General features: G+C 43.9%; 1 protein-coding gene across 1 annotated transcript in view; it reads left to right on the forward strand.

Moving 5' to 3' along the window:
• Nucleotides 1–14,888, forward strand: part of cdh2 (cadherin 2, type 1, N-cadherin (neuronal)) — a 76,434-nt gene that overhangs the window by 33,470 nt on the left and 28,076 nt on the right. Inside the window, exons 3-4 of the mRNA XM_050033166.1 lie at nt 8,571–8,791; nt 13,961–14,128. Coding sequence (XP_049889123.1) covers nt 8,571–8,791; nt 13,961–14,128 — 389 coding nt within the window. The remainder of the gene's footprint in view (nt 1–8,570; nt 8,792–13,960; nt 14,129–14,888) is intronic.

Raw genomic sequence — 14,888 nt, forward strand, 5'->3', positions numbered from 1 at the left:
TTCTAAGTAGTATCTTTGTTTTTATCGCAGTCGATGCATAAGAAATGTGGCTGGGTATCATTAAAAGAATTACAATATCTACACCAATACTAATACCCTTTAGCTGGATTTATACTTGTGCATCAGCGCTAGCCTAAGCCGTAGCCTACGCACGTGGCCTGCACTGTTGTGAGCATTTATACTTGCTCAGTGGTTTGTCTGTGTCACTCTGCAGTTACACCTCCAAAACACTAGTCGGCAGCAGAGTTTCTGTGAAGTGCTGTAAAGTTTAGTTGATTCAAAACACACATTAAACACACATTAAACATAACTTAATAGAGACAATTTCAAACACAAGTACACAAATCAGCTTCACTATAACTCGCAGCATTCACAGACAAACACTTGTCTTTATCTGGACACGTTTTCCCTACATATACAACATGCTAATGTTTTTAGCACAAGCCTATGGCATTTTACATTGTATAAATTAGCCTAGCAGCTATCGGACTTTTCCTCTACTTTATGAAGCCAGGGACAACAGCAACATTTAACAAAGACAAACATCGGTTTCATTTTAACTCACAAGTTTAACTGACAAAACAACTGTCTTATACTAAATACGTTTTCCAAACAAATTCAACATGCTAACGTTATCACCAGCCTATGGCATTTTACATTGTGTAAATTAGCCTAGCATCAAGCTGAGATTTCCTCTGCTCATATGAAGCCAGGATAAATCACACACAAGACTTAAAATGCTATTTTTGTGGAGGCTTTACTGTTTCAGTTTACAAAAATAAGACAGGAGGTCTGTGTCCCTGTGACATGTAGTTACATTTCTGGGGATGTGCACGTCAGGCAACGGTGTAGGAACAGCACTGATTCGATGCAGAAGTAGTGCAGAAGAGTCATGGCTCTCAAACACTGGCATATTGTAAACAAGAAAAAATAAAGAGCAAAAATAAATAACACAATGCCAGTAGTGCTCCATCATAAGATCCTGACCTTATGATAATTCCTGACCTACAACTTGACCTGGTTTTCACAGACTAGGCTCAATGGACTCACTAAATACATGTATGAAGCAGGGCTTTAGCTCTTTGACCATGCTTTGATATGCTCTTCTCTCTGACATACAGTCTGTGCGAGTGTAGACGTGTGTACTAGTGATAAACACTCCAGAGCATTAGTTATTATTTTGGCACGGGCTGTAACTGCAGTGGGAGGCTGCCTGAACGCTGCAGGGAGGACTTGACTTCCAGTCTGTTTATGTCTCCTTGTGCTAATTGACACATTCCGGTGATGCCGTTGCAAATGAAATGTTTGAAATGTTTCCACAGATACACCCGACAACAGTAGAACAATGTCGACATATATTTACACACCAACTGTTCATTCAGCTCGACTAACCCGGCAGTCTGGGCTAAGCCGACTAGCATGCTGCAGCTACTAGACAGCCACTGGTGTGCTGTAAAAACTTTCCGAGTACGGAGTGGTTCAGGGTGAATACACGTACCATTACACCCCTAGTTATTTCTCACCCGACAAGAGCCCCTGAGATGAGTCAACTTAATGTCCAGTTGAGAACGTCTGAGACGCAGTAGCGCCGCAACAGCACCGCGGCACAGCAGAGATGGATGCGCGGTGCAGCAGAGCATTCCCTAAAATGTGTATTACTGCGGCGTATGGTCACCAGAGAATGACCTCTGTAATACAGGAACAATAAAAAATGATGCATGTGGCCTCCTTAAATGGCTTATTATTCACAGTCTGATTTCTAAACAGCATCTCAGTGTCCCCACCTGCCTCCGGCCTCCAACCTCACACAGATTGACTTATTTTACTCCTACCTGCTTTTGTTCTCCATCCCCTACCCCATCCCTCCATTAATCAATAAACCCTTTTGTAGATTGAACAAAGTGACCAATGCCGGCAGTTATAAGGTGAATTAGGGTATAGACAGCAATTAAAATCCGTGACCTTTCCGAGAGGACAGAAGGAGGTCACGGAATAGTTGTTATGGTCATAAAGTTCAACACCTCATTTCATATAACTCTGATTTACATCTGTGAGCTTCTGCCAACTGGCCGCTGTAGACTGCAGGCTTCAAAGATTTAGAGACAGGAGACGACATTTACCTAAAACTTAATCCCCAGTCATGGTCTACAGTAATTATAGGTTCCATTCTTCAAAAAGTATCAATTATTGCTCTTTGAACTTGACAGAGAAAGGACATTGAGACATACTGGGAGGCAGATTTTCCTGCAATCTATAAAGCTATCAGCTTTCGTGCTTTAAGTAGTTCAATTTACCAGCATATTAATTTGATGTGCTTCATAATGAGCTTCACCTGTAAATGTTCACAGGGGTCGCAGCGCTTTTCTGAAAGACATCATAAAGTGTAAGAGTGTTTGACATCCTGGTAATGTGGTCAGTTTAATACCCCCACTAAAGCCTCTGTATCAAGCCGCTCGTCTCAATAACTCACAGAACAAAATCCCAGTAGCTATGCGCTGATAACTGCAGAAGGATGTAGCTTAGCCTTATCAGCTCTTGGCTCCAGTGACACAGTAATCCACACAATGCTCGGCTGTCATTGTACTGGAAAACACAGAATCATTTCATTTACCCAACAAAGGCGCGAGAATAATTGTGATGTCCCCCTGCGCTTCCCCTTCACGACTAACCCATCGAGATTGCTAATTTTCAAAGGCCAAATATTACTTATTCAAAAGAGCCCGGCTGTCATCATGCATTTTTTTCCTCTGCAGAGAAACCTGTTTTGCCACTGGAATAAGAGGCTCTTACTGAATGTCAGTTTAGGAAGATCACAGCAGCCGGATGCGTTCGGCTAGCTTTTTTCGCTCAGTCAGAACCCAGCAGGTATCTTACTAAGCATGTAGCTGATGTGTAGGCACGTGACAGCCAGGGGAGAGGGTAATGGTGGTCTCCTGAAGGCCAATCACTGAAGAGACTCCACAGAGAACATTTGTAGCCAGAGAACATTTGGCACTCAGAAGGAAATGGAGGTGACTCTTGGCGTGGTGGGGAGTCTGCGTACCTTGTAATTGTCCTTTTAAATACAATGGCTGTCAAACCTGGTTGCTGCACCCCCCGAGAGTGCAAATGACCATGTGCAAATGTGATATAAATGCAAGTGTATAAAGAAAAGAAAGAACACGTCAAAACGAATTAAAATAGCTTCCCTGTCCTAAGGGCCAGTTTTGCTAGAATAAGGGAGCTTACAAATCCCTCTGTTTGAGATGGAGCAAGCTCATGTGTAGCCGCTCAGACATCCATGCTACTTAAATTTCTCAGTGTGTATACCAATGTGGGTGCGTGTGATAAGGGAAGGTAGTATCAATACGTTTTCTGAGGGCCTCTTCATAATTCTCTAATTGAGGCAGCAGTATAAGGAAGGGAAAGAGGCTCCAACAATATGCATAAACTACACAAACCCAAGTGTTGGGGGAATGGTCACTGCAATCAAGCTAGGAAAACGAGCCAGCTGCTTGTTAAATGTGTTTATGCTCTGATGCAATTCCTCTTTAGTTTTCTTAATTGCTAGAGACACTGAAGAGAGTACAAACACTGCATGTTTTTTTTCCTCCATGCAAATCCCTTACATATTTTAGGCCCAGCTATAAATGCATGGAATGCTTTGCGCGTTTGAAGTGCAGTGCATTAGTAAAACGCCTTCAAGGGCTTAGTCTGGCAAAAGGCAGTATCATCATTCCCAGATCCAAGCCTCGGCTACAAACAGTTTACTTTCTGTGAAGAATACCCTATTTTCTCAAAACAGAAATATATATTTGTCTCGTCTCTGCATCTCACTTTCTTTGAAGACGTGGATATTCAGAAACGTCTCCATTCAATAGTGTAACATAGCAGCACCTCAAGCACCACCACTGCCCCTCTGCCAGTGCTGGATGATTTATTTAAAAGCATTGATGAGGCCTTCACGACCCCAAGTATATCGACTGGATTCTTGATGTTGTTGTTTTTAAATGATCCATTTTAATTTGCATAGTTTATACATTTTAAAAATGCATCTTTATGGATTGCATCAGATCAGAGAGCAACAAAACATTCATTTTTCCACCGGAAGACTAAAAAAAATAGCTTTACATTTTAAGCATCTACATGGAAATGGCGATAATTATGAAGAATAGGATGTAATAAGTTGCACAATGGCATTTGTTTACTCACCAGCCTTGAAGCTGTACAATATGCATTCATAATAGCATTAGGCGGAAAAAAAGTACAGTTAGAAAGGATAACGTATGCATGCACAATTACGCAAAGCAAGCAACCATCTTATTCGAAAAAATAAAAACATTAGTGTATTGTGCTTTTAGCATTTTGTGCAATAATTGGGCAATTACAGAGTATGCTGTGAAGGATGTTTTTGTGGTCAGGCACAAAGTCGGTACGCTTTTAGATAATGCTGACCTTAATTTGGCATGTTCTCCCCAATTTTGGGCTGGATTAGAATTTCATATCACAGCAGTTTGAATTGAGGTACCAGAGTGCGAGCTCCACTGGGGCTTAACAGGATCTTATAAACAGTGGTGCTGGCACGGATGTCTCACACAGCACATTCAGTTGGAGCCTCTGCTCCATATTGCATTGTCTCATCGCCAGTGCAGGCCACTGTACTAAACCTGCTCACATTCATTTGTGAATAATGCATTTTGTCAGGGGTGTTGTACCGTTTGCCAGGGTTAGGTGGTGGGGGGGTCGCCACTGGGGTATTTGCCTGGGTCTGCATTTATCCACGGCCACTGATGAAACACCTATGCTGAGTATTTCTCAACTGTCCGTGACCTCACTTCCCAGAAATGAGTGATGGTATATTGGGATGATCTCACATGAGAGGTTTCAGTCTTGTCACATTTACAGCACATTAGAGGGACTTTCAGCGTGCTCACTCGCAGCCAGTGTATTTGACAGACAGACATAAAAGCTGAGAGTGTGGAGCGTTTTCTTTGCCTCCGTGCAGTCACGGAGTCCGCATTCCATGTTCCAAATTAAATGTATCTCTCCCTCTGCCTCTCCCTTTCTCTCTCTAACTATTTGTGTCTGTCTGAGTTAGAGTTATCACGTGATGGAGCAGACAATAGAGAGGCACTCTGGCACTACGGAGAGGTTAGCCGGGGTTTTTGTGTTGCTTGTCAGTGAGGGGGGGCATCTGAGCTGTGAATAGGATCATTGAGTCGGAGGTAATTTTGGGCCCCGGTGCAGGGCATTAGTGGGACAGGCTTTTCTGCTGACAGGCCTGTTTCTCCCTCCTCCCCCCCATCCTTTTTTTTTTTTTTTTTTTAACCCCCAACCCCCAGACCCCCTCTGCTGCATCGGCATTTCTGCCCGAACCAAAGGCCTTTATCGTTGTGCCTATGACGACATGTCTGATAGGGCGTGGCAGCCAAGATCTCCTCTCTAGCCCTGCACCTTGGGGAGCCAATACATCTAGATATAGATAAGTTGCAGCAGCCAGGGTTCCACCGGTGCCTCGCTACACATTTCTGTGGTGTTATAAGCCACCGGAGTGTGTCTGATAAATGAATAGACACATGCTGGACATTCTCATTCATTATCATTGGAAATGGTTGTGCCTGCTGGGAGTTTGTGTAGTGATTGCCGTGGGGGCTGACTGTTGAAGGGCCTCTCAGAGGTGTCCTGATGGCCAAATTTCAGACAGTGTTAAAGAGCTGGAGCTCAGCTCAACAAGAGGCACGGGCTAAAATAACTTCCGGTGGGGGGGGGACGGCGCTGTCAAGTGCACTGCTACACACGTTCACAAAAATGTATAGTCAAAAGTGCCAGTTGGACAGAAAATGGAAGCACATGCTGCAGCTTGTGTGGATCCAAAAGAGATGCACTTAAATGCATGAGGTGATGGTTGCTCTTATAAATAGTGAGTTAATAGCTTAAATTATTTGTTTCAGATCTTTAGAACAAACCACCTGAGCCAGATTAATAATATTTGTAGTCTACACATGACTGTTAGTGGTGTCTTGTTGCTACTCACTGACAAAATGATGACTGCGATGCCCCTAAATACCAAGAAGTAGACAAAAATGGTTCCTTTTAATCATCAGCAAGCGCAGCCCAAACTCATACCTGCAGGCATCTAATTTACCTGCGGGCAACTAATTTATATAAGCGATAATGATTATCTTCATTATGAATTAATCTGCCTGCTATTTTCCCCAATTAATGTAGCATTTTTCTGCAGAACATCAGAAAGTCGTAGAAAATGACCATCACAATTACCCAGAGCCAAAAGTGATGTCTTTAATAGTGCGTTTCGTCCGTCCCACAAACAGAGAAAAACATGAAATGCTTAATTAAAGGTTAATCAACACATTGTTTCAGCTCTGCTCACACTTGCTGAATAATATTATAGCACCTCAGTCAGAAGAGTGTTAGTGAAACAATACCCAGCTCCAAGTGAAATTCTTAAATCTATAGTCCTCTGCTGCATTGTGAGTTATTTTGACAGTCCCTTACTCTGTATTCTACCTCTGTCTGAGTATCTGCTGACTTGGGCTGGCTGGTGATTGCCTGAAGGCTTTGAGTTTACAGGCGGCTGGCTTTAAGGCAAAACCCTCGGAGAGAGAAGGTCATCTATCTGATGTCAGCTTTGCCAGGTTCAAAGAGAAAAAAAAGCTAATTGGTCAAGGATAATTGAACAAACGCAGCCAGGAAATAGACGGTCAATATGAAGTGTATTGCAGTATGGAAGAAAGATCTTGTCATCTTCTGTCTTCATTACTGAAACCGCCGGCTCTGTTGCGACGCTGTGTCACCTTTGTGTGCTGTTGAGCTGTATTCAGATGAAGTGTGATTCTCCAGGTGAAGAAGGTGCTGTTTTTGTTTTCGACAGTGTTAAAACCTTTTAGCAGGAGCTGTAATGGAGTGCAGCTCATGGTCCTTGCAGAAGATTTGTTCTCCCTGTTTTGATTAAGTAAAGCGAGGCTGCATTTTCATTCCTCAGGATGTATACATTGTGACGGCGCTGTTCGACAAGCTTCCCTTATGCAAGCTCCCATTTTTGATTCAATCTCGTTCTCTCTTACTGTCATTCTACTTCTCCCCTTCGATGCTGTATAGGACGCTCGCTCTGGTGTTTGGATTTCTCCACTCTTGTTTTTGCCACATTCACTTTTCAATAATAGGCTGTCTTTTTTTTTTTTTTAAAGGAATGTTTTTATTTCAATTTCCTTCTGCTGCGTTGCTTTCAGCCATTCTGCTTTTAGTCGTTCACCAAGAAAACAAGTACATCTGGGACCACGGGTATCTACCTGAAAACATCTGCCTTGACTGCTGTTACAAGCAACAAGGAAAGTGCTAAACTCACCCCTGTCATCACTGAGAGATTTATTAGCAGGAGGGTGTGGTGCACTTCACCACAATCGATTGCACATGTTTGGGTGATACTATTAAATTAGGCCCGGGGGCCAAACTTAGGACTTCCTTTAGACCCCAAACTGATCTAGTGCATCCTCTCCCCGAGCCCAAAGGAACTCGATGCACTCCGAGTGCAGATGATACTCTGAAGACATCTGTGGGTCCCCAAGGTAGCAGCACAAAGGAAGATTAGGCACCCTCCTCCAAGGCTTTTGTTAAGTAATTCCACATCTCCTTTAATAATTCAAAGCGGCACCAGCAGAACCTTCACACAAACGATATATGGTAACGTTGTGATCTCTGTGGCCGGAAGGAATTTTTATCTTTTTCCTTTATGCCGTTTTGTGTGCCATAAACATGAGGGGGGCCTGCCAGGGAAACATATCCACACAAAAGGATCACACAATGCAGCTCTTAGATGTTGAGGTGTGTGTGTGTGTGTGTGCGTGTACATGTAGGAGCTACGTAGGCTGTGCTGTACTGTCAGTCACTTGTAACATGAACCGGTGTTGTACCGCTGCCACTGAGGCACCAGTGGGACTCAAGCCCCCATGAGCCACCTGTCTGCAGTGTATGTATGCGTGCGCGAGTTTCGGTGTGTTTTCTGTGTGAACACGCCGATGAAATAAACATCACATGCACTTACCTCTGTCTCTTGAGGAGCTGAGGATCGGTAGTCATCCACGGAAGGCATCCCGGTATGTCATGGGGGACAAAGCTAGCATGCGATGGCCTTAGCTGGGAAGAAAATAAGACTTATCAAGCTGAATTCGAGAAACATGCTCCTGCACGCTGTATATATTTTCTCAAACCCAGGCACAGCGGGGTATTTAGACAGTCTAATTTACACATCAGGTTTAAAATGTAATGTTTAGGGTTTTTGGGCTCTTTTTTTAATAGACCTTAAGGGGCACACTTCCCTTTTTTCTTTAGTTTTCTCTCCCTCCAACTCTCTCCTCCACTGCACCTGTTTTGAGCAATACCTTTGGGGCACAGCTTGAAGTGAATAATGTATGAGCGAGAGGGAGAATCAGAAAACCTTTGTGGACCCTCTGTGTCTGGCTGGCTGTCTGTCTTCCACCTCCTTTGTCTCTATCTCTACTTTTTTCCTCTAGGTTTCTCTCTCTCTGCTGGGCTAAATTTTTTTTTAACTTAAATGTATCCGTCTCTTGCAGTGAGGTTCTTCGACTGTGGCCGAGGTGTTCGGGTGCAGTTTGAATGCAGCAACCCATCTGACTTCCGGATAGAGGCCGACGGAGTAGTTTATGCTGCCAGGAGTATTCAGCACTCTGAGCTCCCTGCGTCACCGCTGCTGATCAAGGCCAGTGACACCAGCACTCAGCAGCAATGGGTGACCCAAGTCAGGCTGACACCCTCCACACACTCCAGCCAGCAGGTGAATATACCTCAGCCACTACATTTCTGACTTGTTTGTTGTTTGCTTGACTGATGTTACTGCTGTAGAAAGGTGGAATGATCAATTCTCCCCTCACATCAAATAACTTACGCTTATTAGGCACACTGCACATTCACAGATGACTAGTTCCCTAAATTGTAGCAGGTGTTCCGAGAGACTGGATGGATGCTTGCTAATTAAAACTTAATGTGTCAATTTACTAGGAGCACAAACATATACTCAACACGGTCAGTGGGTAGCAAGAGCAGATGCAAAATAGCTCCTCATAAAGTTGATTTCAGTGAGCATGCCTTGTGATTGTGAGGTTATTGCCTTATCATCCAAAAGGGGACGCACCTCTTTCAGCGCTTCGGAAGACAGGAAGCATCTGTCTGAGCTGCAGAGTACCGCTCTAACCGTTCCGCTGGACGTGTTGTGCAGTCATCTGCAATTAGTTAGGATGACCGTGTGCTCATATGTCAACATTGTGGTTGGCTGAGGATCAGAGGAAGTGCACAAAAAAAGCAGTGCACATGTCCTGTCCGTCTGCCTTGTAACCAGGAAATGAAAAGAAGCTCCAGAGGCTGTGTTATTGTAGAGGTTTTAAGTTCAGTGCCAGTGGATTATGTGATCCTGCTCAATTAGATAATATCTGTTGCTTTAAACCTACACGAGTGACGCTACACACAGACGCACACATGCGTCTCTCAACTCTGTGTAGTACTCTGTATCCCAGGGGTGCCCAAACTTTTTCTCTTGGAGGGCCAAAACTGAAACCTAATGGTGGACCAGGGGCCTAAAGCAAACATCTATTGCTGTATTAAGATGCAAAATGGTACTAGGATCCCATTTACCTCCATTTTCTCACCTCATTTGCGCCAAACTGACTTTCCACGCAAAGTCACTCTGCCCACCATGCTCAGATTATAAAAAATAATGTGTAATATTTAGGGACCCTACATATTTAAACAGCATTTTTACCTCACAGAAATCTGGCGGGCCAAATCAAACCTTATGGTGGCCCATCTCTGGCCCATGGGCCCCACTTTGGGCAGCCCTGCTCTATCCTGACCCACTCTGCAGGGCTATAAGTGAGCCTTCATGTGCATGTGTTAATAATCACTGCAGTAAGATGTTGGATCATTAGCCTTCTGGTGTCTTAATGAACGCCCCCAAATGCAATAATCGTGTTTGTTTTACAAAGAGCAATGTGCGTCTTTTTTTTTTATCCCCGTAGTACACTTAAGCAAATGGCCACAAGTGGCCATTCCTAAATGGGCAGCGCTGCAGATAATCTCAGGAAAGGCGGGTGTTATATTTTATGTGGCCGCAGATTAAAAGTTAATACTGACAGTTATGTGTTGTTACTGTCAGTGCTGCGGGCGTGGCGGTCTGCTGTGCCGAAATTAAACTAGTAGCCGGTAATGATTTCATGGCTTTTCAAAACACCATCGTTAGCCACTGACACTCATTTACTATAGGGACTCCTGCAGGTATGTGATTTTAATGGTACCATTAGTCACTGTTGTCAGTTGGTCAAAGACAAATACATACTTGTCCCACACAGGTAAACATAGATTTCTTTTTTTTTTTTTTTTTAGTTTTTAAATAAAAGGCAGAGCCCACATTGGCTGTCAGTGTTCACACATATTATCAGCAGTGTCATCAGCAGCCATACTCTGATCTGTATCTGCCAAGAGCGCTTGGGTTTGACCTGATTTGTCCGTAATGAAATCAGGGATTGACTTTCCTGTATCTTGCATGTTTATGAGGTCACGAGCGGTTATCTAGCCCCCCAGCACAATTATTGTCATGAATCATCACGCATCTCTTAATCACATCAGCGATTACATTTTTTTATTAGTCCATGAATGCGGCAGCCTTGGGGAAACATTTTAATCAATGACAACCAAACAATATCGTCATTAACATGAGTGTCCTCGGCTACTATCTCCACCTCTGTTAGAACCCCAGCTCCACCGCAGTTCTTGTCAATATCTAAAAGGGAGAATTTTCTAAAAGGGCAAATACACACATGCCTAATCCTGTCACACACACACAGGCCATCACTCAGCCTAAAACTCTCCTAGACTCTGAAGTAGACTCCCAGTCAGATGATGGAGGGGGTTCGGAGAGTGTAGGTAGGTGCAGACCTCCAGCGCACCAGAGATAGATGCGTGTTGGGCTGAACAAACCCACCATGCCATTCATCATTCCAGACGCAGGTTGCAAATAATTACTGCTCTCACTCACACCCATTTTAATAGGGTAATAGATATTTCTGAAGCATGCTCCTTCGCTATCTGTCCGCTTGCCTCTCTGCATTTCCAATGTGTGAAAGCAGTATAATCGGATTTCAAACATGATTAGTGGAAGCTCTGCGACAGCTCCCCAGATGTTAGAAGGGGGGGAAACTGTGGGATATGGGTCACGCTATAAGGTGACAAAGTGGTAATTAATTTCTGTGTTTGCATAGGACACCGTTGTATTTGTGGGACTCGACTACCTCGCAACCAAACGCAATTCAAATAATTACAGGCAACAGTAGGGAAGATACTTCAAGGGATGTGACAGCTCTATTGAAATTCCAGCTATCATTCATTGACATTGACGGATTTTACATATTGTTTTTCTGTTTTCCTTCCTGCCTCGTTTTGTTCAAGGTTATTTTAACTTTCTCTGGCACTACTTCAGTCTCCTCAGTCTCTGGAGCAGCATAGGCAATTTGAGCCATCTGTGTGTTTAGTGTCTGGCTTGCAGGTACCATCCTCCTTTGTTTCAAATCTCATTCATTACAGCCGAGGGAGGATGGCAGATCCATTATGGAAGCTGGTCTGTCTGTGTGGGTGCATTTTATCAGGACATAAGAAGAGGTCTGCCATTTAAAGCGAACCAGCGCTGGCGGTGTGCGGCTGCAGCAGTAGCCACACCAAAGCGGTTCAAGGAATATCATCACATGTTGTACTGTAGATATTTTAAGCTACAAAGGACGACACAAAAAAATGGATTGTTTGAACACACATTTTGAATACCCATTAAAATGACATTTGGAAGAGCTTATTAGCTTCACAGGAAATGGAAGCCTGTTTCCTTTTATCACCACATCAATTTCCTTTGGTATAACCAAAAGGAAAGGGCCATCAGTCAACATACAGCAAGGTGTCACTTCAGTATGTGGGTTGGCATGGGCTGTTGGTGATTGTAGTGTAATGGATACACGACCAGAATTAAGTCTTTCATCCCAGCAGGGTCAACATAATAACAGGAGTCTCCAGCAATGCTAGCAGTTATGTGAGGCTGTACTGAGACACAGCAGGACGTTGAGCTGAAAGCTAACATGCCCACAGTGAGAATACTAACATGCTGATGATCACTATGTCCTCCATCTTTGTTTAGCATGTTAGCAACTAGCTATAATACAGTAATGTATTAAGAGACCTGACTACAGCATCAGTGGTTGGGCTCCAAGTTGCTAAGTGGCGTATCAACCAAAATGGCTCCATGTCCGCAGTATGAAATTACCCAGATGATCAGTGCTGCTTCCGCATCATTGGGCCCATGGAGCAAGCACACTAGAGCATGGCTGAGAGCAGCTGAGGTGCCAACTACTGTTGACTTCCTGTTTATGGCTCTGCTAACTTGAATGAGTATAAAATGATTTAACATCGAGGCTCTTCTAGGGCTGCTCGATAAATTTTGGTCAAAATTGAAATCACGATTACGCAAACGATTACGCGGTGCACGTGATGACTTATATTGGTTACGCGACAGCATGTCATTTCTGTCTCTACATGGTCGCGCGTTTACAATTCTTCTCTGCTCTCTGTATCGCGCACGGTGGAGTTCGGCCCCGATGCGCGCGCACACACACAGACGAACCTCTCTTGCTCTCCCTCTGCCATGTTTTTTTAAATCTTCCGCGATCACCTGCCCCTCGCATTTTTCGTAGTTCACCTACTTGACTGGCTCATGGAGTGAATAGAGGAGAGGAGGGGAGGGGGCGTTATTGCGCATGTGTGGCTTCCATAGAAGACAAAATAACATCTCAAGGCGTCCGTGACCAAAAATCGCTTACCCTCGATTGCATTCATTTTGAAATCGTTTGACCTCAAAATCGTAATCGCGATCACCACACGATTAATTGCACAGCGTTAGGCTCTTCTAGACTTTCCAAATGTTATCAAACTGCATGGATTAAATCTTGATAGTGGGACGAGTCGTTTTGCTGGAGTGTGACGCTCAAAAAACTTTATCTTCTGATTTATAGATGTCTATGGGAAAAAGTATTTTCTGGCCCAATAGCATCACATGATGGACCCCGAAAATTGCAGTACCGTTGTTTGGCCACTACGGAAACAGGCTTCAAGGTCTGCCGCAACAACGTCTTGACATTAACGTTAGCTAGGTAGCTACATAATGATATGTTAACAGAACGTTCAGAGATAATCACAACACTAACTAGTGATATTCAATGTTTGGTCAGTCTGCTCCCACAAGTAGGCTTTTTTTCTGTCTTTGTTGTGACCATTTCTGACTGACATGTCATTCAGCTCGGGATAGACCGTGCAGTGACGACTTTTGAAAAGTTGACTTATTTTTAACTTGGAAGTGCTCGGAGCAGTCGCACTTAAAAGCCGAACGCTTGGTGCAGCGTCTTGTCTGAAGGCGGCTGCATATGCTCCCTCCTGATTGGGAACAATTAAAAATAGATGCTGGCACTCAGAAAAAGACGCTCCGTGGACACAAGCCCTAAGGGCAAGTTGGAATTTTGACCTGATTGCGGCACTAGATGAATTGTTAAGTAATCATCAAAGCAAAGACAATTCATCCTTTCTGCACCTAATTTCATGGTAAGCAGTTCAATTGTAGAGACATTCAACTCAAAACCACAAATGTGAAGGTCATGCTGTTGCTCGAGATTTTTTTTTTTGAGATAACTGAAGTCATAGGATTCATTCTCTAGAGGTCATGGATGTCCGTACAACATTTCCTGGCTCTCCATCAAGTACTCTCAAATCAAATACTCCTGTCTGATGTGGACTGACCGTCCAACCAACCAACACCCATAGAGCCATGCCGCTAGCGTGGCTAAAAATGAATGTACTCATATTTTTCAACAAAGATACGATCTCCACCCAGCTCTCAAACTAAATCATTTCCTTTTCACAGGTCCAGCAAGTTGCTGCCCCTCCAGTCATGTCCAAGGATTTACAGGAAATAGTGTTTCCATCACGGAACACGGACAGCCAACTCAAACGCATGAAGAGAGACTGGGTCATCCCCCCAATCAATGTCCCGGAGAACTCACGAGGCCCATTCCCGCAAGAGCTTGTCCGGGTAACGTAGCTCACCCAAGCGCATGCATGCGCTGACACACACACAATCACACACCTCTCACAACTTGAAAGAAAATGCTTTTTGCCTGATATGACAACCTTGTGGGTCCCCGTTGCCCTAAGCTCCCACTCAGAGGGTCACAGACATGAGACTTATGCCTTCAACAAAATGCTTCATATTTACAGCACTTTGCTAAAGGTCAGGGCTCTTTTTTCCCCCGCTGTATTATTTATCTTTTGTTTCAGGGGGTGGTCGGTACTAATGTAACCTGGCATTATTTAGAAGCAGAGAGAAATCTGAAGTGCCCACCAGCGCAATTGTTCCTCGGTTCCTCGGTTGCCTGTCGAGATATTATACTCCTTTTACCACGGTTCAAGGACACTCACAGTTCAATTCATTTGTAACCATTCTCTGGTCAGGGCCGGGTGTGGATGGCAGTGCTCAGGACAGCTAAGAAGTAGATCCTTTTTCAGCGTATTAAGCTGACTTCCTAACCGAGTTTTAAGTCCTGTACATGCTATTTGTATGCATTATATTTAATCCGCCCATATTAGAAGGGATGTTTCCGGGCTTTAGTGGATGATATCAGAATGAGGAAATACTCTGTTTGCTCAGCATGGATCCAGGGTGTAGGCACAGAGGGTCTCAGCTTACATGGCAAACAGGATAGACGGCCTGGCCAAAACCGAACTTCAGCACTACACAGAGACACACTCTCTTTGTATGCACTCTTGTACTTGCACAGCAACCTATATTTAAA

This window comes from Epinephelus moara, chromosome 21, assembly GCF_006386435.1.
Source record: "Epinephelus moara isolate mb chromosome 21, YSFRI_EMoa_1.0, whole genome shotgun sequence".
Lineage (NCBI taxonomy): Eukaryota > Metazoa > Chordata > Actinopteri > Perciformes > Serranidae > Epinephelus > Epinephelus moara.